The 27,160-nt window shown below is 34.4% G+C and overlaps 1 protein-coding gene across 4 annotated transcripts in view; it reads left to right on the top strand.

Annotated features, from left to right (window-relative positions):
- The first annotated feature begins 607 nt into the window (after nucleotides 1-607).
- Nucleotides 608-27,160, top strand: part of LOC107599447 (phosphatidylinositol 4-phosphate 5-kinase type-1 gamma-like) — a 29,741-nt gene continuing 3,188 nt past the window's right edge. For 3 of the 4 annotated variants that reach the window (XR_001610666.1, XM_016291036.1, XM_016291035.1), the window contains exons 1-17: nucleotides 608-882; nucleotides 11,104-11,135; nucleotides 11,246-11,332; nucleotides 12,078-12,208; nucleotides 12,285-12,402; nucleotides 12,505-12,657; nucleotides 17,595-17,894; nucleotides 17,973-18,178; nucleotides 19,341-19,424; nucleotides 19,544-19,592; nucleotides 20,549-20,633; nucleotides 21,821-21,982; nucleotides 22,070-22,211; nucleotides 22,295-22,324; nucleotides 22,550-22,654; nucleotides 24,555-24,711; nucleotides 26,536-26,592. Coding sequence is in view for 3 of the 4 variants with exons in the window: in XM_016291036.1 (XP_016146522.1) it covers nucleotides 771-882; nucleotides 11,104-11,135; nucleotides 11,246-11,332; nucleotides 12,078-12,208; nucleotides 12,285-12,402; nucleotides 12,505-12,657; nucleotides 17,595-17,894; nucleotides 17,973-18,178; nucleotides 19,341-19,424; nucleotides 19,544-19,592; nucleotides 20,549-20,633; nucleotides 21,821-21,982; nucleotides 22,070-22,211; nucleotides 22,295-22,324; nucleotides 22,550-22,654; nucleotides 24,555-24,711; nucleotides 26,536-26,592 (2,010 nt within the window). In the remaining variant the exon portion in view is untranslated. The remainder of the gene's footprint in view (nucleotides 883-11,103; nucleotides 11,136-11,245; nucleotides 11,333-12,077; nucleotides 12,209-12,284; nucleotides 12,403-12,504; nucleotides 12,658-17,594; nucleotides 17,895-17,972; nucleotides 18,179-19,340; nucleotides 19,425-19,543; nucleotides 19,593-20,548; nucleotides 20,634-21,820; nucleotides 21,983-22,069; nucleotides 22,212-22,294; nucleotides 22,325-22,549; nucleotides 22,655-24,554; nucleotides 24,712-26,535; nucleotides 26,593-27,160) is intronic. The other variant, XM_016291037.1, reaches the window with a different exon arrangement.

Genomic DNA, 27,160 nt, shown 5'->3' with positions numbered 1-27,160 from the left:
TTTTAAAAATCGTATATATATATATATATATATATATATATATATATATGAGAGTTAAGCCTTTTTTCCTAAGTGCATTAATAAAGATTCACCAACAGAGAGCAGCCTCATCAAACACTCAGCAGCTCTCGTTTGGAAGTACGTTTCATCTTGACGAATCGATTCATTCGTTTCGGTTCAATGAATCAGTTCAAACGGTCAATTGTTTTGATAGTCACCGGGCTGACGGTTTTTTTTCCCTAATGACAGAAAACGCTCGCTGTTTATCATTGATTTAATTTAGTTGGATACTGTGTCAAAGCTGTGTTGTTTGTTCAATGCAAAACTATAGTTTTCGGCCAAATACCACATTTGTTGCAATCCGTTAAAACTCCAATATATAAATCTATAAGTACATCCTGAAGATAGTGTAAAATGCTTTCAAAATATCTGTCATATTTTCCTTCTTAATTCATTTCTAGTACCAAGTTACAACCTCTTCTGATAAACAAACAGCAAAACCAGCTCACAAATGATTCGCGAGTCTCCTGGCGAATCAGTTCAATTCAATCTGTTCACACGAACGATTCATCCGCGAATCGAACACCCCTATCCTGTGCGTGACGAGAGGAGGAGGACCACGACGCAAAGGGATAGTCCTCAATCTCTCACCTTGTTTTTGGCAGCTAATCACATCCATACAAACTGAGAGGAAAAGCGGTGTATGTTTTGAAATATTCGCTATCATCGGTTGACAGCGCTCGGTCGGAGGATTCATCCCGGGATATTGAATGGAAGCGGCGGATGAAGGGGCGGCCAGCCTGTCTGAGGCCGGGGATGGGAGTCCGTTATCCGGGGCAGCAGCATCCGAGGACTCGGGCACGACGGATGGCATAGACTCGGGTAACTAGCAACTTGGGGTTTAAATCGAAACACGGGTTAGGAAAGACATCGGTTCATGCAATCTCATCTGATTGATTCCTAGGTGGTTGGGATTCACATGGATAGATCTAGCAAAACTAGCATTTATGCATGGATAAGGGACACTGATGTATGTGATTTATCATACAAGCATCAGATTATCAGGGTTCACATGCTGCCAGAGACTGTGTGCATTTATGTTATGTAGTTTTATGGCCATGTTGTCAGGTGGATGGTGTGACAACCAGGTTAAAACCAGATTCAGCTAGCTAGCCATCAGCATAGCAGGGACACTGGGTAGATGACAGATGGGATGGTGGGGTAAAGTCAGGTGAGAAATGGGGTAAAGGATGTATAGCATTTGTTTAGGATAAATGCCATCAAATGTTTAGCATATGCCAAATTGAATGCATTAAGGATGATATTAGATGACATATTACAATAATGTTTTGATTTCTAAAGGATCTTTTAGATCAGTCAAATAGGACTTTAACATTATGCATGTATGGTGCAAGTTGTCTTTGTTTTGAATATTTTGAATATTCAAACACCAGCAACTCAGATTGCTCATTATGTCTTTGAAAAAATATTATAAAACTAATATGAATTTTAGAAAAAAAGTGCTGTGATGACCGTAATACCATGGTAAGTTGATATTTTGCAGTTCTTTGTTTTACTTCTATTTAGTATTTTGTTATTTTATTCATTATAATAATTTAATATAACTTTAATATAATATCTATAATATGAAGAGTATCTCTTCACAACCTGGCCTTAATTTAATATAATAATTTATAATTAAATTATAATAAATAAACTAGTTGTTTTATTAATTGTAATAATTTATAATTGTTAATAATGATAAAACATTATTTTATTCATTTTTATAATGAAAAATATTATAATATTTTTTTTGTTGGTGGTGGTGCAGAATCTTAAATATTTCTTATTAATTTACATCATAAACTTGTTTGGTAACTCTTGAAGCCTTTATATCTAGAGCATTATAAAAGTATTTTTAATGCATTAATTATGCACCTTATAATGTATTATATGATCTCATGAATAATTGTAACCTCAGTTATAGCACATTATAATACTTATATATTTTTTCTTACGCCTTTATAAAGAATAATGCATTATAAATAAACTACCAAATGCAGATCTGAGAAGGAATCTGCAAATGCCTCTTAACTTTGGTTACAATTATTTATAAAAAGATATGTTACAATGTACATTATGAAATGCATTTGTAATGTATTATACATAAAGACTTTAAGTAAAGGCCTTTTTTATTTATCAAACATTTACTTGGGTTAAATATGATGATAATGTCAGGTTCTCACTTCCATAACAGTTACTGTATCTGTTAAATCTACTCTTGTTTCTACCTTTAAGAGACTGCTATTTTCTCCTCAGTTCCCCATTTGTGTTTTTTCTGCTGTTAATACATCACGTATCTGCACAATACTGATAACCATCAAAACCATCACCCTTAATCTGTAAACCCGAGAAGGAAAGATGGCTATGTTTCAAATGATAAGTTTGTACTCTGGTTTGAACATAATTTTGTAAATAGATATGCAAAGCCAAACATGACCTTTCCCTGACAAAAAAATTGTAAACCCACTCATGAATCATATTGAAGAGCACAAAATGTGATCCTCTCCATAAAGTGCCTGTGTTCAGTATGTACTTGAGATTGACCTTTCTCCAGCTCATTGTTGACAAGATTTGTTCTTTTGCGTATGTGTTGAAGCTTTGCAAACGGCATTGTGGTTTCTGTTTTTCAAAGACAGAAATGTCAACACAATTGGCTCGTAGTAAATGTCAAATACTGTCTTGTGCACCAGTCTCATCGTCTACTTTTTAATCACTAAAACTGCATCCAAACAGGGACGGTTCACTCCCTGAATTCCCCTGACGCTGGCGTCTCCTGCCTCGGCATCCTCCTGTTTTCATTGGTTTGCTCCCCGGCGTCTCCCGTGTAGATTTGTGTGGGAAAACATGCTGATTGTTGAGCACGCAATCACATGACACATGTCTCACGGTGGTTTGAGTCATTTTCACACCTGGAGTAACGTTTGGAGTAACTCATCCACCCATTATGTTCATAAAATTTGATTCAATTTTGGTGAGTCACAGGTAGGCCTGGGCGATAAAACGGTATCGATATTTATCGACGGTACACCTTCTTCGATAACGATAGAAAAAATGTTCGATATAGTCACATGCTATGAGTGATGCAGACAGCACACACAAACACGAGCACGAACATGCTGAATTGAGTGCTGTGCCTGCCTGTGATGAGGAGATTTTGAATAAAAAATTTATATTAGTCAAATTTAAAATAAACCTTTGCATTTGAATGTTAGGTGTGCATCAGGGAGCGTCATCAGTGGCGCGCAAGATGCGGTAATGATGTAAGTGACGTTGTAGTTTAATGTTTTGTTAGTCTAGCTCACGAGACGAGCAGTTTCTGCATTATTCATTCAAAATATTAGAGAAATATAGAAGCTGAATGCGAAGAAGATCTTGATTAGGTTAAAACCGAAACCAAGCCATTCACACAGATGCATATTCAGCGCATTTTTTAGACGGACAACTATGACTGCTGCACTCGCGTCTCACACAAGAGATGTAGGCATGCAAAGTTAAAACAGTTTAAACCTTTAGAAAACACGTCACGAATTTGTGGAGGTTTACTCCTTTTCACTGCGTCTCATATTTTTTTAAATTCAATCTGTGTGATGGGCTCTGCGGTTCTTTGGATTAAGCAATGCATAAATACGTGATGCTGTTTTGTTCATAATTGTTTATGTAATTTATGAAATTATATTTGATTTTTATGAGTTAATTTAGACGTAATGCACATTTTTTTTATAGAGTTACTTCCTTGCGTTGACAATTTAAATGTGCTGCATTATTTTGCTCATTGCGCCCACCTGTGGCCTCGGGAGACAAGACAAAATTTTCCTTAAGACCTATTTAATCTGCATATAAAACATTAGAAATGAGATATTTCATTTTATTTTGTGTTTGATTGTTAAAACAACAAATATTTGTTGTTTGTCTCAATAAATTGGGTTAATTTAAAAATACAGTAGTTAAATAAAAAAAAAAATTCTATTGCTCTTTGTTTTAAAAAAGGTTATAAAAATGTCAATAATTATCGATACCGAACGATATGAAACATTATATCGTTGATAAACTTTTTAGCTATATCGCCCAGCACTAGTCACAGGTTTAAAAGAGTTCTTTAGCAGTGTTTATGTCTGAACATGACGCAAATGTCAACAGAACAGAACAAAATTTTTACATTTGCGCTTTTATAAAATTATTAGTGTTTTTAAAGATTCACTGTGTGAGTGAGTGTTAGATGATGGCAAAGGTAATCTAAATGTCAAAATAGAGGAATTTATGCACAGTTGAAAATTCAAAATTAACATACTAATACATTTTTTAAAAAATTATATTATCAGCTGACAATCGATAAAATAGTGATATATTATGCATCCATGTGCAAAACTCGCGTCACATTGCTAGGATGTTGCTGTTTAGTTGCTAGGGATGTTTTAGGTGGTAACTAGGGCGACATAAATATTTTCGCAAGTTGCGAATTTAATTTATGTAAAAAAAATTGGAACATCGTAGAGCAATTTATGAATAAAGCACTTTTTCATTCAGTTATTCAGTCACATGCAAGTAAAATTTTTTCTGACGTAGTTTATGTTCATGTCTTCTTACCTCAAAATTGACCTCAAACAAGTTTAGCTTGTTTTGGAATTTTGTTGCGTATTAGTTGGCATCGTAGTGTTTCCATCCAGTTTTATAATTTGCAGTATCCCAAAATTCCCATAAATACATGGATGGCTTGGATTCTTCCTTCAATGTTAGAATTTGTAATTTATTTGTTTACTTTATGTTGCTTTATTGTTGCGAAAATTGTATGTTTGAATGTTTAGAAAAGTTGAGTCCTCTTTATTTAGTATGCAATTTCTTGTGAATGTGCGTGACTTCAGATTAGTCAAATTATTTGCACTACCATGGTGTGTATGATTCTGATAATAAATTAAAATATGATAACAAATTCCAGTTTAGCTGACAATCGTTGAGACCAGATGAGTGAGTGAGTCAAGAACTGATTTAGTGAACAAATTATTCATAGTGCAGTAAACAATATGTGCTACCAATCACTGTTTATGATTATGATAATAAATTAAAATAATATAATAACAAATACCAGTTTCCAGCACCAAGTGGCATAATAGACCGTTTTTTTACAGCTAAATTAACTGGAAGGGACTGACACCAGAAGCCTCGCACATTCAAGTTAAAGCTCTAACGTTAAAAATAAAAAGGTAGATACATTAGAGTTTTAAACTTACAGTTAGAGATTTGTTCAAAGCTTTATATATGAGTAATAATAATACTTTTTTTCACATGGTAATACAGTTATTGCTCTCATTTCGCACCGTCTGACTGATAAATATCTGTTGCTATTCTGTTCAGTTGCCGTCTCGCTCGGCTCATTAAGAACAGCACTGAACCGATAAAGGCCAAGATAGGAAAAGATCTTTATTGTAAATTCATTATAAATCAATTTTGAGGCTATTACCGCTAAATGGACCATCTAAAGCACCCACTTCATTATCGTCATGGTGGTAGTAAATGTACACAATTAAAGCATCTGTGAAATCCAGACATGACTTTCTTGGTTTATACAAATAACATCCCGTGAGATGCATATATAATCAAACCCTAGGCGATACTCAAAGCCGTATAGTGTTGTGCTCGCCGATATCGCTTTGCAAAACAGGGCAGATCTGTCTGCACACTCCATCTATTTTCTCAACTCGTGTTATTCTAATGGCTGAGACTGCTGGGAGTTTTCAAGCTCTGGTGGGAAATGGAAAACAAGCAAGAATTGCATAATGGTGTCTCTCTGTATTCCTTGCCCCCCTTGCTTATGCCCTGCAGAGGACGGAGCTTTTTATACGCCAGCCTGCAGACAAGACCAGGGTTCTGGGAGTCACTCAATCCCATCAGCACCTCAGAGGGAGTAGGGCGTCTCCTACAAGAGGACGCAGAGTCCTTCTATGACACATTTGTGTTCTAGGCATCCTAACCGAACATTTTTTATGAAGCCAATGTGTTTTTAGCACATTGTTGCATGGTTTCTACGGTTTTCCGTGTGGTTGCTTGATGATTTCTTTCTGGCCCAAATCTCTCTTATGTTCACACTTGGCACACTTGGTTTGGTTAGATTAAAACAATCTCTTTTGTGATTGCTCTGTTAGTGCGGTTCGTTTAAATAAGTGTGATGTCCAGTGTCTATTTGTTTTCCAGAAGTTATGAGCAATGAATAAATGTCCTTGTACTCGTTTAAACTATAGTTGTGCGGATTGTGCAATCCCACGGATTGTTGTCTATTAGAGCTGTGAACTTTGAATAAATCTGTTGAATGGCTCGTTACTTGAATGAAATTCGCAAGAGGAACTTTGTAGTTTTTGTTTTCATCTGAGCACTGAAAATGGTTTTGTGTGCCTTACTGGTGGATTTACAGTCTCTTGTTTCCTTTGGTTTGCTTATACAGTTCTGTTTTACCAGATTATGAGTAGGGCTGTCGCGATTCATCGATTTTATTAGACTATTCGATTTTTTAAAATCTTTGACTTCATTTTGCTCGCGTCGACTAAACATTAGATCTATTGTTTATAATACATTATGTATTTTAACAGTTTTGTTCAATAAAACCATATGATTTCTTGCTTTTGATACTTTATTTGAACTAATTATTATTGCCTCATTGCTATTATATATGTACTTTAAATTATTTTAAACGCTACTGTTCACTTACATCTATTTTTATTACCACAAAAAAATTAATTATAATTATAGGGCACTATGAAATCCATTTTATTTCCAAATTAATTTTTTTCCATTTTAATTTTTCTATACTCTATCATTTTTATATACGTTTTAATGGTTAAATAAAATTTTATTAATCAAAAAGCCTGTCTGGACACTTGCTTCTTGCACTTTATGTTGCACTTTAATTTTTTACTTTTGAATTTAATTTGGTTTAATGAAATATAGTTGAATAAAATAAGTAAAATTGTAGTTTTTTTGTGTGGGAAATTAATCGTTTAGATTAATTGATAAATTAGTCGATAGATTAATCGAAATAAAAATAGTCGTTAGTGGCAGCCCTAATTATAAGCTGTCATTCATATTTTGCTAATACTCAAAGTATCATATATATGCTAAGTCTTTGGTAAATTTAGTCCCATATAATGAATGTTAGCTTGAGGTGTCAAGAGACACCTCGAAGGTTCTGTCGTCAAGTTCTTCATTTCAAGTCCATTTTGAGCTGGCTGTGATCACACCTACCCAAAGCAATTTCAGGAGGTGTTTTGTTAGTTCATTAGCACTGGAGCTGTAAACAGCATTTTAGAAGTTTGTCAAGTTCAATATGGCTTGACACAAGTTGAACTTCATCTCATAATAGAATAAGAATGGTATGTTGTTTAAGTTTAGCCTTAAGTAACTCCCAGAGAATTTAGACTACTTTAAGCTAATGCTTTAGCTATGAATCAGCTTTGTTTAACTCAATTTATCAGATGTTTTAAACTGATTTCCCTTCAAAATCAGATTTTGAACCTTGACTTTTAAACTTCCTTGATACAGTTTATACATTTTGTGCATCAAAGATGTAGCTCATTGGTTAGCGCATATGCTCAGACACCCTATTACATTTCTTCTGTACAAATAGAATTAAAAAGCAGATTTTTGCTCTTTATTAGATGTGTGGTTGACCGTGGCTAGCAGAGTAGAGAAGAAATCCTGCAGCATGTTTGTGCTCCAGCTTGAACTGAAGCCAAACCTATCATTGGTGAACAAGGTCTAGGAAAAATGCTCTTTTAAGGAGAACCAAAATGTTGCCTAAACAGCTTCAGGATACCACATTGACGGCTGGATCCAGAAATAACAGGAACTAACTTGGTCATGAGGCTTGTTGGTGTGGATGTGCTATTTCAGAGGTGAAAATGGAAAATTGGTTTGTTTGGGACATTGCAGCCATTATGTTTTTCCGGTAACACTTTACAATAAGGTTCATTAGTTAACTACATTGGTTAACATGAACTAATAATGAACTGCACTTATACAGCGTTTATTAATCTTTGTTAATGTTAATTTCAACATATACTAATATATTATTAAAATCTTGTTAACATTAGTTAATGCACTGTGAACTAACATGAACTAACAATGAACATCTGTATTTTTATTAACTAACGTGAGCGTAGATTAGTAAATACAGTAACAAATGTATTGCTCATGGTTAGTTCATGTTAGTTAATACATTAACTAATGTTTAACTAATGAACCTTATTGTAAAGTGTTACCGTTTTTCCTAACTTTGTGCTTCCAACGTTTTTCCATGTACGTTACAACAACAAATTTACCAAAAATGCTTGCTTGCTGGTGGAAAATCCAGCTGGTAATGAATTTATAGCTGGACATTAGCAAGTCCAAGCTAGCCATTAGTGCTGATAACTTGTAGAAAATCTTTGACTAGCAGCAAACCAGCCTACAGTTGGTTATGCCATCTTAGCTGGTCTACCAGCTTGGAAACCAGGTACCAGGTTCCAAAAAAAGCTGTTATTCACTCATAATCTTCCCCTCTAGGAAGTTAACTGGTAATCATTGCAACTGTATTATTGAGTCAGTGAGACAAGAACTGATTGAGTCTAATTTGTGAACAGATCATTCAGGGAGGTTTCAAATGATTCATTAAAGATCTGACTCAAACAAATTCTTTGTTCACAATCACAAACTAATATCCTTAGAGCCTAAGCAGATAAATATCAAATTTTCATTTTTGGGTGAACTATCCCTTTAAGATTTTTCCCTGCAATTAATAATTAATTGTAGTGACTAGATCAGAGTCGGTAAGTCAGAGACTGATTCATTCTGATTTGTGAATGAAACTTTCTGTTTTTTTAAACCATTGAAATTAGTCATTGAAGATCTGACTCAAAATAATTATTTGTTTACAATCACAAACTAATGTGTTTTGGACAGATGTTAAGGTTTTCCCCTCCAGTTAACTGCTAATCATTGCAAACGGATTATTGACTCAGTAAGTCAGGAACTAATTCATTCTGATTTGTGAACAAAGTGTTCAAATTTTTTGAACCATTTCAATGATTCATTGAAGGTCTGATTCTTGACAAACCAAATTATTTGATCACAATCACAAACTAAGTTAGGGCAGATGTTTTGATGTTCCCCTCCACTCCACTAATGATCGACTGGATCATTAAGTCACTAAGAACTGATTCATTTTGGTTTGTGAATAAATCGTTCAGATTTTCTGAATTATTTCAAATGATTCTTAGAAGATCTGACGCAAAAGAATGATTTGTTCACAATCACAAACTAATGTGGTCAAGATAGATAAGGGGTCTCCAACCTTATGTCATTTGAGAGCTACTTTTTAAAAATGAAAGTGGCTGTGAGCTACCCATGTTTTATGATGCTTGAATTTCTTTAATAGCTCATCAATCCAAACTTTTATACATGGTATTATTAAAATGTGATGGAAATGTTCAAAAATACTGATACACACACACTGAAATAATTTCACTATGTTTTATGACGAAACCAACAAATAAAATTAGCAACACTATGCACCTTTTAATTGCATAAACTTTTTAATAAAAACATAAAAAATTATGGCATGTGTGTACAACATGTACAACATTTTATAAAATTATAATATGTATAAAATGATAAACCTCACATTTCAGCCTTTAAATCTTTTTATATAATATAATATATAATAATATAATATAATCTGAATGATATTTTATCTGCTCCATAAACAGTTCTACGTTAGCTAATATGCATTCTTAAAATCTCAGCACTTCAGATAACAAGGGAGGCTATTTTCCATCGACAAGTTAAGATTTACAACAAATATTTAGGTCAAATTTTCACATTGGTTTCAACAAAAACAGCAGGTAGGCTGAATGAAAATGTAAATCCACTGTCTGACAGCAGGTGGCACTTAAGTAAAAGCAGAAATAGAGCTGTTTCCCGGTAACCTCTGTTAACAAAGCAGCGCTGCACTTATAAACACTACTTTATTACACATTACACGGTGGGAAGATAAAAAACAAATGCCTTATGTCATGTTTTTTGTGTTGCACCTGTTTGAGACTCTTACTAACTTTGCATAATGCTGAGCAGTAATATCAATCAAATACGGGTTTAATGATAATTAAAATATGAAATGGGATAATTAAAATAACCTCACGGCCGGTATGTCAAAACATAATTAATTTGCATTGGAGGGGGTGGGACACCTGTCTATATTAGCTCACTCTGATTGGATGAAAAATACGTCTTGGCGAGCTACCTCCAATCAAGCTACTGGTATCTCGTGAGAGAGTGTTGGAGTAAAGGAAAAGAGCAACTGGCACATTTCTCAGAATGTCTTCTTTCTGTTCAACCAACAAAAGTCATACAAGTTTAGAAATGACATGAGGGTGAGTAAACAGAATGTGAATTTTTGGGTTGAAGCTGTTTTTAGCTGGATTTTCCAGCAGGCCCGTCATCTTAGTTTTGCTGTTGTTTTCTCACTGCATGGCTATGAGCTGATCTGTCTAGCGGCCAGTGCCCTATTTAGAGCAGCATGTGTCTGTTGATGCCACATGCATATGCAGTCTCAGGGAAAACTTGTTGACCTTGATTGAGATTCCATGGAAACCGAGGAACACGGCTGAATGGGAGCATGTGTGGATGCATCTGGGACGACTGTGGGTTGAGAAGCACAGCTCAAGGGAATCCAGCCATCATCTTCACATGGTGTATTTTTATCAAACCATCTTTGTCAACAAATGTCCCAGTCACTGTTGACAGCTGCTGCTGATGCTTGAGGGGTGGCGAGGGAATATAAGTGGAGGCTGAATAATGAAGTCGGCTGATGCTATCGGACCCGTTGACTCTGGAAGTTTGGTTATCATTTCAGATGAATATGTCTTAAGTAATCATAGGCTTTGTTCATATTTCCAAATCTGATTTGGTTTCAAATCTTTAGGGCTGACTGTTGGTGCTTTCATTTTGCAAATTATATTATCTGATACTTTTATTCAGATATTGTTGTGAATATTCACTGTTCTTTTTCTTTCCTAGATTCTACATCGAAAAAGGCTTTCATAACAGAGGTACGTTCCTTTAACACATATCAAGAATCTCTATTGCTAGACTGCAAGCGAACCTGTTTATGCAGGGATTGCAGTTTGGTGGTGTCTCATATTTTCACTCTTTACACCAGATGCCTTCATCGTCAGGCCAGCCGGCCCATGGGAAGAAGATCGGACACAGAGGTGTGGATGCTTCTGGAGAAACCACATATAAGAAGGTGCATTGCGCCTATTCAGTTTCAGCAACTTTTTCTAGATTTGATTCCATTCCGATTATTTTAGTTACTTCTAAGGATGCACACAATTCTGGAACCATATCAGCCAATATTCTACTTCTAATATTTTTTTTGTGTAATTTTTTTATGTTTTATATTGGTAGATATTGAATATTTAATTGTACATGCTCATTTTCTCTCTTTTTACATTTAGATTGCCTTTGCCATAATCTAACATTAACCTGAAATTAATCAGATTCTAGATTCAATATTGATTCCAGTTAGATTATTTTAGTTACTTCTAGGGATGGACAATATATCGGTACCATATCAGCAGATATTTTTTTTTATTTGAAAAAATCTAAAATATTTGCATTTTTATTTTTTATTTTATTTTTTATATCGGTTGATATTGTATATTTAATTGTACATGCCAGTTTCCTCTCTTTTTACATTTGGATTTTACATTACAAAATAGTGTTGAATTGTAATATTGACCATTCATCAGTTATCGGGCATAATATATAGAAAATAACTGTATATACAATAATAATAATAATATACAAGTTATTTATTGGTTTATCTGTATCGACCAGAATTGTAATATTGCTAATAAGCTCAGCAGAAACGTGGCACTAGGTGACATCAAAACAGAAAATGCAGAAGATAAATCTCTGGGTTTAGGGTTCATACTTATGTGACTCACATCATCCATATCAATGTGACACATCCTCCATATTCTCTTTAGACCACATCTTCAGCACTCAAGGGGGCCATTCAGCTAGGGATTGGCTACACGGTTGGCAACTTGAGTTCCAAGCCTGAGCGGGACGTCCTCATGCAGGATTTCTATGTGGTGGAGAGCATTTTCTTCCCCAGGTGCGCTATCTGTCTGAGGTTGAGGGTGGATGTGGAATTTCACATGCAATAAATGATCTTTTCTTTGTTCTTCCAGTGAAGGGAGCAACTTGACACCAGCCCATCATTTCCCAGACTTCCGTTTCAAAACCTATGCTCCTGTCGCCTTCCGTTATTTCAGAGAGCTCTTCGGGATACGGCCGGATGACTATTTGGTGAGAAATATAAGCTAAAGGCTGGATTTTATAATAAATGCTCGTATTTATTCAGGACTCGCGTAATTCATTGGCATTGTTCATGTTTGTGTTCATCTTTAGTATTCGCTCTGTAACGAACCACTGATCGAGTTGTCCAATCCGGGAGCCAGTGGCTCAGTCTTCTACGTCACCAAGGACGATGAGTTCATCATTAAGACAGTCATGCACAAGGAGGCGGAGTTTTTGCAGAAGCTTCTTCCTGGATATTACATGGTGAGTTGCTGTACTTTGACTGATGCACTTCAAATTAGTGGACAACTATTATAGGTTTTCAGTGTCCAATGCCTATATCGGACATTGAGCTGGGTGTATATATTATGCAACACTTATATATTGCATGATATAGTAATGATATGTAGCCTATATAAAAGGGAAATGCTTATTTTAGACAATATTAAATAAATTTTACAACTGACACAATGGTAATAAACTAATATTTATGGTCAAATATCAGCCGATTATCTGCCAGGCGAGTATTTATCGACTTTTGACATTTTTCAGCTACAAAAATTTCACTTTAAATATACAGTTTATGTTATTTTGTTACTTTTTGAGAAATTGTATATTGGACCATATCGTTTTTTGACTGATATTAGAATTTATCAGGCAACATTTTAAGCAAATATTTAGTGTTTTATTTTTTATTAATTCAGACAATAAATTATCGTCTGTTGGCCAGAACATTAAAATAATTCATGGACAAAATTGTATTATTGTTGCATCCTTATTTGAAACTAATGAGTAGTTTTAACATCCAATACTGATCGAGAGAGCAGGGTAATAAATGCTGCATGATATAATAGTTTAATTATATAAAAAAAATATGTAGCATAGATAAAATTGCTGAAACACTTATTATACATTATATTTAATGCATTTCAGAACTGACACTGTCACGAATTCGGTCCATGGACTTCCGTTTATTCACCACCAGAGGTCACCCTTTCCATTACATTAACTCTCGCACAACTCAAACTGTTGCATAGCACCCCGGACTACATTTCCCATCATTCATTGCACGGTTTGCACACTGCACTGATTGCACTCATTGCACACAGCTGTTTCCTATCATCTCACTCACTATATAACACCCACTCATACTGCCATTCTCTGCTGAGTATTGTTTAGCCCGTACCCCATTCCTAGTCTCGGTGCTTAGCCAGTTAGTTTTCCTAGTTCCTGTTTCCTTCCCGTGTTTCCTTGTTTTGCCTTGCCTTGTCGGTTTCCTCGGTGCTGATCTTTGCCTGTCTCCCTGGATTTATCCCTCTAGTCTCGCCCCTGTGATTCTGTCTGCTGATCGTCGACCTACGCTAGCCCTAGGACTATTCTTGTGTTTTGCCCGCCAGATACCTGTTTGCCATTGTTTGACCCTGCCTGCTATGACCACGTCTCTGTCTTCTGTTCAGAATAAAGCTTGCACATGGATCCACACGTCTCACGTCTCTGTCACCCCGTTACAGACACAATGGTGAACTAATGTTTATGGACAAATATTGGCTGATTATCTGCATGGCCGGTAGTTTTTGGTGTATCACTGATACAGACCTCTACTATTTACATTTCTGAGCTACAGTAATTTCGCAGTAAATGCATAAGTTGTTATGTTGTTCGTTTTTGAGAAACAATATATCGGTACCATATCGGTTATTGACCGATATTAGAATTTATTAAATGTTTTTGTTTAAATTATTAACACTGTTTTATTTGAAAAATATTGGTTATTGGCCATAGCGTGAAAATAATTATCGGCTTACTGGTATCAGCCAGAATTTGATTATATTTACATCCTTTTTTTAAATGAATGGTCAACCGATATTGGCTTTCAGTGTCCGATACAATATCTAGAGAGTAGATTGGCTTCAGTATCTATATTCTGTATGATATAATACATTGTAATGATAGAAAACAAGTTGTAGCCTTAACAAAATTACATTATATTTAATGTATATATTAGTTTATCAGCCTGGCCGATATATCGGTATATCACTAATGCAGCCCTTTATACGTTTTTCAGCTAAAATAAGGTTTAAGCTAGGATAATATTTAATATTTTATATTATATTTTAGTTTAATATTCTGTACTTTTTGAGAAACATGGGTTACACTTTTTTTCGATAGTCCACTTTAGACATTCTACTAACTATAAGTAACTTTGTAACTACATGTCAACTACATGTCAACTAATTCTCATTAATTTGCAACTACATGTCTACTAGCTCTCAGAGTAGACTGTTAGGGTAGGTTTAGGGTTAGTAGAATGTTGACAAAGAAAGTGTTAGAAGATATTAAGCAGACAGTCTACTAATACTCTACTAACTGCTAGTTGACATGTAGTTGCAAAGTTACTTGCTGTTAATAGAATGTCTAAAGTGGACTATCGAAATAAAGTGTTACCGAAACATGCTTTCCAACCTATTATCACATGCTGTCACAAATCAACCGCCTGGTTAAACAACAACACTGCTGTTTACCCAACAAGCTATTTTGAACAAATTTCTCCTGAGGAAATATGTCTACTATTTACCCGAATAACGAAACAAATGACACAATTAGCATGTAAGCTGTGCTCGTTCCAGCTTTCTGTCTCTAGTGGACCATTTTAGTCCACAGTATAAGTACAAAAGGGTTCGGTTTCCAAGAGAACATGAGTTTTTTTCAGTAGATGATGCCTAAATGGGTTCTCAGTGTCAGCAGAGTCTAACCAGCGACTGGCTTGGCTTGTTCCATCCATTCATCTGGAGCTAATGAGCCCATGAATGGTGACAGATCAGTTGTTGTTTAGCAACAATGCTGACCTTGGCCAGTTCGTGGTCTACAGAAACCTGTCTTTATTACTGTCTAGCTCTTTTCCTCATTCTGTTTCTCTTCTTTGATCATATCTTGTAGGACATGTCACCTATGCGAAGGTGATGCGTGTCACAAAGCTTTTCTAGGTTGGATATCCGCTTCATTGCTTTGCCTTTGTGTGGTGATTTTTAATAGAATTTAAACTCCAAACTAATTGGAATCAGGTGGTTTTATTACGCTCTGGAACATTAGCTGGCAAAATGAATGTCATTGACTTAAGGAAGGTGTTTTGTGGTGTTGAAATGGAGTGTTTTGTATCTGGAATGCGAAAAAACAAATAACTTTTACTTCAATTTAATGCGTAAATGCTATTAATATACTTGGATTAACAAAAGTGTGATTTGCATGCTTTTCTGTAGAACACAAAAGATGTTTTGAAGAATATTCACGCTTCACTTTTCCATATTGTGACGCCATCAAGATTAAAAAAATGTCAAAAAAGCTAAATAAAAGTATCATAAAAGTTATTTTTGTGTGAGGAAAAAGCCGAAAAATTATTTGATTAATATCTAATTTTTGTTTTCACAAATTCAGACTTGATTTGCAAGTTCATCAAATTTAAAATTGGAATAAAAATGAATAAATAATGACAAAACTGTAATTTTGGGGCAAAATATTTCTTTAAAGAATAATAAATTAATTGGAAAAGGCTGAAAAGTTGTTCTTTGCTAAATATCTCATTTCAGGGTTTCTGTGGGTCTTAAAATGGTCTTTAAACGTATTCACCCTTCCACAAATTAAGCCCTAAAAGGTTTTCAGCTCTGATCAATCAGAGCTAAAAGACTTCAATTCATAAAGTCATGGCATTAAATGTTGTATACACTGCAAAAAAAATTTAAAAACCAAAACTATTTTCAAATGTTGATGCATTGTTAATACAAGACATTTACTTTTAGAGACCATATTGACATATTGTGTTCAATTCAATTTATTTATAACATTTTCTTTACTTCTTTACTAAAAAGGTCTTAAACATTCAAAATGTACCTTCATAAACCCTCCAGAAACCCTGTCATTTGTATTTTCACATATTTAAACTTATATTGCAAGTTCGTCAAACCTGGCACAACAAATTTTGGCACACAGAATTTCAATATCGGGTGAATAAATGATGACAGATATGTAATTTCAGAGTGAACTATTCCTTTAAAGAATAAATACTTTTCACAAAGCATGTAACCAATATAAATGTACACGTTCTTCCACAGATGTTTAGCACTGCATGGATGACTTACGTTTGAATCTTTGTTGACTAAAATAAACAGATGTGCGTTGCAATATTTTTAAGAACAGATCATTGAAAAAATTGTTGCTGTCATATATTCATCTACATACTGTTCCAAATCTGTGTGACTTTCTTTTTTCTGTAGAACACAAAAGATGTTTTGAAGAATATTCACGCTTCACTTTTCCATATTGTGACGCCATCAAGATTAAAAAAATTTCAAAAAAGCTAAATAAAAGTATCATAAAAGTTATTTTTGTGTGAGGAAAAAGCCGAAAAATTATTTGATTAATATCTAATTTTTGTTTTCACATATTCAGACTTGATTTGCAAGTTCCTCAAATTTAAAATTGGAATAAAAATGAATAAATAATGACAAAACTGTAATTTTGGGGCAAAATATTTCTTTAAAGAATAATAAATTAATTGGAAAAGGCGGAAAAGTTGTTCTTTGCTAAATATCTCATTTCAGGGTTTCTGTGGGTCTTAAAATGGTCTTTAAACGTATTCACCCTTCCACAAATTAAGCCCTAAAAGGTTTTCAGCTCTGATCAATCAGAGCTAAAAGACTTCAATTCATAAAGTCATGGCATTAAATGTTGTATACACTGCAAAAAAAATTTTAAAACCAAAACTATTTTCAAATGTTGATGCATTGTTAATACAAGACATTTACTTTTAGAGACCATATTGACATATTGTGTTCAATTCAATTTATTTATAAAATTTTCTTTACTTCTTTACTAAAAAGGTCTTAAACATTCAAAATGTACCTTCATAAACCCTCCAGAAACCCTGTCATTTGTATTTTCACATATTTAAACTTATATTGCAAGTTCGTCAAACCTGGCACAACAAATTTTGGCACACAGAATTTCAATATCGGGTGAATAAATGATGACAGATATGTAATTTTAGAGTGAACTATTCCTTTAAAGAATAAATACTTTTCACAAAGCATGTAACCAATATAAATGTACACGTTCTTCCACAGATGTTTAGCACTGCATGGATGACTTATGTTTGAATCTTTGTTGACTAAATCGTATTTGATTTTTTAAATGTTTGTTTGCTGCAGAACTTGAATCAGAATCTTCGCACCTTATTGCCCAAGTTCTTCGGGCTGTACTGCATACAATCGGGCGGGAAGAACATTCGGATGGTGGTCATGAACAACGTTTTGCCCAGGGTGGTGCGCATGCACCTCAAATACGACCTGAAGGGATCCACCTACAAGCGACGGGCCTCTAAAAAAGAGCGGGAAAAGGCGAGGCCCACTTTCAAAGACCTTGATTTCATGCAGGACATACCAGACGGTCTCATGCTGGATACAGACACATACAATGCCCTGGTCAAGACGTTACAGAGAGACTGTTTGGTAAGTTCTCCACAGTGTGCTGCTGTCTAGAGTGGACATGCCATTCAGAACGAAAATTGATGTGTTTTTGTTGTTTAGGTCTTGGAAAGCTTTAAGATTATGGATTATAGTTTGCTGCTGGGAGTTCACAACATCGATCAGGCGGAGAAAGAGCAGCAGATGGAGGGATCTCAGGGCAACAGTGATGAAAAGAGGCCGCTGGCACAGAAAGCACTCTACTCCACTGCCATGGAGTCCATACAGGGAGCGTCGGCCTGTGGAGAGGAGATTGACACCGAGGACACGTGAGTGGCCGAAATTAGTCCACGTTTTGACACATATAAAGGATATTTAAACAGATATGTGACACATTTTCAGATGCATCAAAAAAATATGATAAAGTAACGGATGCAGTGACAAAATTTTGGCCGATATGATAAAGCTTAGTAATTTTTCTTCATGGTATTACTAATGACCGATTCATGGAATTCTATACTATTTTGATACTTTTTTTCTTTCTTTTATAAAATCTGAATTTGTGTTTGTAATTTTTATAAAACCTGGATAAAATTGAAGTCCTGTCCAGTTAGATATCCTGTTTCATCTGGAAATGAATGCTGTGGAAGCTAAAGGATTGCAAACAACAAATTCATGTTGACTAACCAAAAACAAAAAAACTTTTTTAGAAGTGAAAAGAAACGTTTTTTATTTTTGCTTTGTTTTGTGTTTTTATTTTCTTAACTTTTTTATTTGATTTGATTCTATTTAGACTTTATCAGTCATTTTTTTCTCTGAAATGATTTTTTAAGATTTAGCTAACTTTGGGAAACAAAATTAACATGCTTTTCAGCATGTTTCTGTTTTTATTGAGTAAATAAAACGTGTTTTTTCCCTTGAAATTGTGTTTGTAATCTTTATAGTGTCCTGTTAGAGATTCTGGTTCATCTGGAAATGTGTCACATTATAGAAGTAAAAACCTGCAAACAACAAATTCATGTTGGCTAAACACAAAAAAAATTTTTTAGAGGTGAACAAAGACATTTTTGTTTTCTTTTGTGTTTCTTTTTCTGTTTTCTGTTTGTTTTGATCTTATTTTTATTTTATTTTGTTTGATTTTATTTAATATTTATATAAATACAGATTTTTAGAAGTGAACAGACTTATTTGTTGTGTTTGTTTTTTTTGTTTTGTTTTCTTTTTCTTTCTTTTATCTTTTTTTTGTTTAGTTTTTTCCCATTTCATGTTTATTAGCAATTTTTCTTCTTAAAGGACTTTTTTTTTTTTAAAGATTTAGCCAACTTTGCTAAACACTTTTCAGCACTGTTACAATTTTGTTCCCAGAGGTATAGCTACATGTTTAATTTCAGTATTTAGCTAGGTTTATACTTTTTATTTATTATTATTATTATTATTATTATTTTTAAAGCTTTCATAGTTATTTATTTGCTTATATTTTTTGCCTGTTAGGATGGGTGGTATTCCTGCAGTCAATGGAAAAGGAGAGCGTCTGTTACTCTACATTGGAATAATCGACATCTTGCAGTCTTACAGGTGGTTGCGTCAATCTCTCAGACTCATGTCACTTACTATTTACATCATGAAGTGTGTGATTCATTGCTGCCAGTATGATTTGGAAGCACCATGGAATGACTTTTTTTGTTTTCTGTTAGGTTAATAAAGAAATTGGAGCATACGTGGAAGGCTCTAGTCCATGATGGGGTAAGAAATACATTGCATTTCATTGGCTATCATCTAGAATAGACCTTTGAAATACATCAACACCGTTGTCCCTTGCAAGGTGCTCCATTTCATCACTTTGGATGAAAAGCTTTGGCCAAGTCAACATTCAGCTGTGTTTTCAGACTCTGTGGTCTTCGACCTCCACTATAATTCCTCCTACTTCCTTCATTTTCATATTAATAAAGCATGATCTGCCACGGCACATTAGCATGAATGGGGTTTAGTGACAATTATGGGGTTTTGGAGGAAATGCTTGTGAAATGCACTAATTTGGGGCCGTTTTTTCTCAGAGTTTGTGCTAATTGTGCTATTGCTGGATATGAAGCGTACATGCATGTACCACACACACACTCATTTTTCTCTCGGCTCAGCAGTGAATAATGGAGATTTCTCCAACCCTGCCTGTGACGCATCAGCCTACGCCATACTGCGAATGGCTCACAGTTCATTTGCATGCTAATTAGGTGTTATTTATAGACCTAGAGCTGGTGTATCTTGATCACGTCAGCTGGAGGTGACAGATATATATTACCTAAAGGTTGACTGGTTGTCTCCAGGAATAATGTATGTTAAACTGAAAAATGTCATGAGAAATTAGTAAATATGAATGTAGTTTGTACTTTGGCTCTCCAGTCAAGCGTATGTTGACAGTATATTGTAAATGAATGCATGTTTTTGTATGATTAACATGCGTAATGTAAACAAATGTGACAGGTCCAATGCTATTTAAGCTCTATCACAGAAGTTTTAGCACAGATTACCACAGAATCATTTTCATTTAAGAATCAGAATTTGATTTAAAGCCTGCATGGATATTATTAGTATTGAACAAACTGTAATTTGTGATTTTCTCAACGGGAATAAGTCAGAATGTACTGTAACTTTTCAGATTGATTCTGATGGTTCACTTATTCTGTCTCACTTTCACTCTTCAGGACACAGTGTCTGTTCACAGACCGTCTTTCTATGCGGACAGGTTCTTCAGGTTCATGAGCACTACTGTATTCAGAAAGACTTCCTGTGAGTGAACTGATTCTGAGTTGAACTTACATTGCTCAATTTCATAGATTAATTTCATATTCTGCATGAAATATTATTGATAAAGTAATAGCGATGCACCGATATTGAAGTTCTGCCTGATACCGATAAATATTTATTTTACAAACCAATAGCCGATAAATGGCTCTTGATAAAATTTTACAGTATTTGGTCCAAATAAATTAAAAATAAAATGCTTAACTAAAATTAATGATATTAAATGCTACAAATTAATTTAGGCATCACAGACAAACCAATAGCCGATAAATGGCTCTTGATAAAATTTTACAGTATTTGGTCCAAATAAATTAAAAATAAAATGCTTAACACTAAAATTAATGATATTAAATGCTACAAATGAATTTAGGCATCACAACATTTTAATGTACAGTAGGAAAATGGATATTCATCAATGGATATTCAATCGATAGTTATGCTGTACGATTTGCTAAAGATTACATTTAACAGTGTTAGTAAATTATATTATGAAATACTAAAATTTCTATGACTAAAAAATAATGAAAGCTATATAGAAATATAAAAAAGCACTATAGAAATATTTTTTTTAAACTAAATAACAAAAGCACAACAAAATTACCTAAACTTAATTTAAAACTGAAAATATAAAAAATTAAATCTAATTCAAAATCTTAACGAATATTATAATAGTATAGAAATAATACTAAAATAGCACTGCATACAACAAAAGCATGAAGTGAACATGAGCTGTCAAACAGACAAAATCATTAGTGCTTTAAAGATTAACTTTAAGTGAGCATTAGATAATGGAAAAGGTAATCCAAATAAAAAAAAAAAAAAAGATGAAATGAGCATGTACAAGTAAATATCTGGTATTGATCAATTTTATAAATCTGTAATATCGGCCGATAACTGATAAAATTTTGATATATTGTGCAACAATAACATCTAAAATTTAAATGCCACTTATCATGTCACCAAATAAAAAGACAAGTTAGTTATTATCTAGTGGCTATCATACTACAGTTGATATTTATTTTTAGAGAAAAATTAAAGCCACAGTGTTTACAAGTTTTCAGGAAGATCCTAACCTTAACCCTGCTAATGAAATAAATTAAATACTTAATTTGTGCTTATGATATTGAACCTGTTTTAAAATTGAAGTACATTTGTAAACCTGTTTCTTTCAGCACTGAAATCCTCTCCGTCAAAGAGGGGTCGTGGGGGTCTGGCTGCGGCCAAGTACAGCGGTCCCGGAGCAGCCTGGTCGGCCAGCCAGTTGCCATTTGTTAGAGATGATAACATCTATGACCTGAGAGGAACCCGAAGCTTCCCCACACTGGAAGATGATGGTAAACAATAGACAAAGTACATTCTTTGTTCTCAACCATGTGGACTTCATGACTTTAGGCACATTTTTAAATTCGACCCGGTTTTAGGTCGGACGGATGTGCTTCCCTGCACCCCTCCCTCGTTCGAGGAGGCCACTACAGCCTCCATCGCCACCACGCTTTCCTCCACCACCTCCCTGTCCATACCAGAACGCTCCCCATCAGACACCTCCGAACACCTGCGCTACAGGTAACACCCGGTCTGTCCATCTGTAATATTTCAGCGTCTCGGCCATAGCAGGTACAATAAACTCTCTGTTCTCTTTCGTACAGGAGACACACCCAGTCCAGCCATGAAGAAACGTAAGTCAACAGAGACTAGTCTGCTATCCTAGTTTCTATCCTGTAGTCTGCTTCTAAGACTTCTGAAGCCGTATGGTAGTTTTGTGACTGAAATGACCAAGTTTGTTTCCTTAGCAGACTTTACAATGTTTATTCCTCTCTTGGACTTAATGGAAGAAGAACGATTCGTTCCTTAGTGATGTTGTTCATGTGGTTTGGTTGAGCTTTCTGCTGATGTTGTTGTAGAATGCAGGATGAGGACCAGCAGACCATCACAGTGGAGGTGGAAGTGGAGGGACGATATGACAGCGAACCCAACCTCGTGGCTCCCCAGGTATCGCCGGAGATCAGGTACGCACTCAAAACTGAGAATCTGCTTGCAGATAATATTTAATATTTACTTATGAAAGCCAGATATTGTTGGATATGTTGAAAAGATGGTCTCGAAGTGTAATGAAATTAAGGGCGAGTCAAAAAAAAGATGATTTAAATGCAAATGCATTGTCGCTGAATCAAGAGCAGTGGGAATGAGGAATTAGAAAGGTGCTCCATTAAGCTGAGCTCACCTGCTGAAGCTCCTTATAGTGATGGGAAAACGACACTATGGCAACTGCCACAGAGGAACATAACCAAACAGGAAGCACCTAATCACACTGGCAATAAGTACCCAAATGTTTTTGTGTTAGTCAGGACCAGTGGCAGTATGCCCCAAAATATGATTTCTATAATAAATAGTAATATAACATGAAAGTATAGTTAAATGTATTTATTCCTTCTTTATTTAAATAATATTTATTTATTATGTAATTAAAATATTTATTATTTATTCTTCCTCATTTTACTGCAAATCAATGTGACTTTTGAAGCTTTGAAGATATTTTGAAGAAAGTTCATGCTGCACACTTCCATACAAAGAGAGTACCACTAAATACAATTAAAACTAGTAAAAATTACAGTTTTTGTAAATTGATTGAGCTAAAATAAATAAAATAAAATGTATATATTAGATGAAAAGCTTAAACTTAAAAAACATAAAAATGAGAAACGGAAATAAATAAATTAAAGTACTAAAATTACAAAAAAAACTAAAACTGAAATAAAAATAAATTAACCCCTTAACTGTCACCGTCCCACCTGTGGGAAACTTGGCGCTCTTTTTTGTTGTCCTTTTACTCTGTCAAATCTTTTAGTAATCATCATAAATTATGTATCACTTGAAAGCTTAGAAGCCCAAGATTCATCCTGTGAAAACCATTTTGAAATTGGACATTGCGTTACCATGGAAATGGTACTTTAAAATCTTTTGGCAGTCTCCTCCCCCTTAGTGGGCAGTGTCTGGTGTCATATTACAAAATGCATTACGGTCTTTTAGAATCAAACCTTTTTTATAATCTTGACAAAAAACATATCATTGGAAAGGTCTGAGTCTCAGGATTACATATATTTTGAGATATATAATATTGACAGAGAAATCTAGACATTTGTGACAGAAAAATGCATAAAAATAATTAAATGGAGTTTTGACACCCGGTGGCTGTTTGTGATATAACGCCCTAAATAAAATCTCACAGGAACCTCAATTTTTTTCATATCAATTTCAAATTTGGAACATAACTTATTTAGACATAAGGCTTTAATTTTATACCAATTTTAGAGTAAAACCTGTTATGTAAAATATTGATTATATATCAAATCAAATAAATTTTTTTATTTAGAATACATTTAAACTTCTATAAATTTTTGATACTTTAATTTTTTGAATAAATTCCACTTTTGCAATAATCTGCTTTGGCCTGTATTCCAAAGTGTTCATAAATTACAACAATTTAAGTTTGGATGGTGCACTTTCCTGCCTATTTAAAAAAAATGGGGGGGTGACAGTTAAGGGTTTTTTAAAGCTGTATTGAAAAAATAATAATAAAAATGACAAAGGCACATAACAAATTTACTAAAATGTAAGCAAAATTTAAAATGACAACTGAAAATATAAAAATATAAGTTAATTCAAAATATTCATGAATATAATAAATGTCTATAAATAATAATAAAATAGCACTGCATACAACAAAAGTATATAGTGACCATGGGCTGTCAAAAAGTGCCAGAAAAGTGGTCCATAAAATCTAGACTCTATATTCCAACTTTTCTGAAGCCATCCAATAGTTTTGTGAGAAGAACAGAGTGACGTTTGATGATTTATTCCCTGAAAATCTCTCTATATTTTTTGTATTTTTCTCCTCCACATGTTTAGTGAGGCTGCAGAGACGTTTCTAGAAGCCTCATCCTCCTCCGTCCCGGCGAGCCCCAGGATAGTGGTAGAATCTGACGGCGGCAGTCAGGCCTCGGGCTGTACAAGCCGTGCCTCTGTGGACGAGGATGATGATGTGCCAATTACAGACATTTATTTTGTAAGCCCTCCACTCCTCTGAACTAAATATATGTTGTTTTTAATAATTTTGTGTGGCTTTTATATAGAAAAATGTATCAGAGAAGAGTAAGAACCACCAAAGGTCAAAACATAAAAGAACATAATCAGATGTGTCTGCACTGCAAAAAAAAATGTATCAGTATTTTTTTTGTCGTACTTTCCAATAAAATTAAGTAAAATATTTTTTGTATTTTTCTCCTCCACATGTTTAGTGAGGCTGCAGAGACGTTTCTAGAAGCCTCATCCTCCTCCGTCCCGGCGAGCCCCAGGATAGTGGTAGAATCTGACGGCGGCAGTCAGGCCTCGGGCTGTACAAGCCGTGCCTCTGTGGACGAGGATGATGATGTGCCAATTACAGACATTTATTTTGTAAGCCCTCCACTCCTCTGAACTAAATATATGTTGTTTTTAATAATTTTGTGTGGCTTTTATATAGAAAAATGCATCAGAGAAGAGTAAGAACCACCAAAGGTCAAAACATAAAAGAACATAATCAGATGTGTCTGCACTGCAAAAAAAAATGTATCAGTATTTTTTTGTCGTACTTTCCAATAAAATTAAGTAAGGGCTGCAATATAACAAAGAGTGAAAAATTTAAGGGGGTCTGAATACTTTCCGTACCCACTGTATATATAAATTTCAACAAAAAAAATCCAATGCTGTAACTTTAAAATTCATGGTATATTCTATGATTTATTCTGAATTAAATGTATCTTGATTAAAGGATGTTTACATATTTTTACTTGGTCATGTTTCTCCAAAAAAATCAAAAGAAAAAATAAGGAACTGTATATTGCATAAAGAAAAATGAAGCCTATTTTAGAACCAGAAGCATTTTTGCATTTTGCATTTTTATGAAAAAATTAAAGAATATTTTCCACTAAATTCGCATTGACATTCTTATTACTGTCATGCAAAAAGCAACAAGAATATATTACTTAAATTGTAAAGTATGTATACGTCATGTTAGTATTTGCTATATTTGCTATTACTTTTTTCTTTTTTACTTAATTACAGTTACAAGCATCTCAAAATTTCAGAAATGTAAGGCTTTCATACTTAACTGTCATGAAAATAATGTCACAGCGGTAATAAAAATAGGACTTTTAGATTTTATTCATGTAAGATCGAATTCAATTTTTGGGTGAATTTAACCATGACATGTTTTTGCTAGACTGTGAGATTCATCCAGTAGTAAACAGTGCTAATGTGACCATTGTTGGATTACTGGTAACTAAAGGAAACGTCTCCAACACTAGATGTGTTTGGTCTCTGTTGGCACGTGGGTGGGTGTTTGTGTGCCGAGGTGTTAGGAGCTCCGCTGGTCTTTATTTGTATCTTCTGCATGACAGTATAAGACCCATTGAAATGAAGTTCCAGTCCTTTTGTTTATTTCTAAATGCTGAGGATCATTGTGTGTTCATTTTGAATGACACCAGTACAATATACACATTCTGTCCCATGAATGACAAAACACATGGACGTGCCAATGCATCTACAGGGATGTCTCCGAGGACAGCCAAGAAAAACGGAGAAATAGCCATCATTATCATTTGTTTGACACATTGAGGCTCTTAAAATCGGTCGTGTGCTGAAAAGGGGCCTAGAGATGCACAAGCGCCACCTCTTGAATTATTCATCCATTAACACCCTGCACCTTCGCTCTTTCCTCTTATTAATGGAGCTGTCAATTTTTTCATTTATCGACTGCTAAACAGCACTTCATCTCCTTGACTTTTTCATTACCATTCTGCCATCTTTCATTATTTGTCTTCCATCTCTGTTTGTCCATGTCTCTTGTAAGTTCTCTGATGGCAGCGTCTGTGTTTGTCAGCCCGTCACACACAGAAGGCGGCACACTGTAAGTTTTATAACTGAAACACTTGAAACTAGTTTTAGAGGTAGTTAATCAGAACAAGTTAGCCTCTGAGGTCAGCTGTATATCTAGACTATTGTAGCTGTTTTGTAACCTTTGACTGTTAGAATTAAACAGGCTGTTGCTGTTACTGTACCTTTAAGACTTATGTATGCAAATGAGCCCACCATAACAAGTGTGAAATTGTTCTGAAAACTTGAGCTAAATAATTGCAGCTGCTCAGTATATACAGCCGTATAAGTCACAGCTTCAGATTACAGTAAGCTGTTTCAACATTGTGAAAATGACAGGGTTGTTAAACTAAAATCATTAAAAAAAATTACTTTAAATAAAATAATTAAGTGAAATATAATAAAACGAAACTTCATTTCAGCTAGTTTCCAAGGCAACATTTCTCGTTTTCATTTAGTTCAACTTGTAGTTGTAGTAGGATAACTAAAATCAAAATACAATTTTATTAAAACTGTATCGAGATATATATATATATATATATATATATATATATATATAGAAATGAATAAAAATGTCAAAAATGCACAATAAACGTTTTTAA

Source organism: Sinocyclocheilus grahami, unplaced genomic scaffold (assembly GCF_001515645.1).
Source record: "Sinocyclocheilus grahami isolate Dianchi unplaced genomic scaffold, SAMN03320097.WGS_v1.1 scaffold267.1, whole genome shotgun sequence".
NCBI lineage: Eukaryota > Metazoa > Chordata > Actinopteri > Cypriniformes > Cyprinidae > Sinocyclocheilus > Sinocyclocheilus grahami.
Note: the sequence above shows the minus strand (reverse complement) of the source record. Positions and strands in the feature narration are given on the sequence as shown.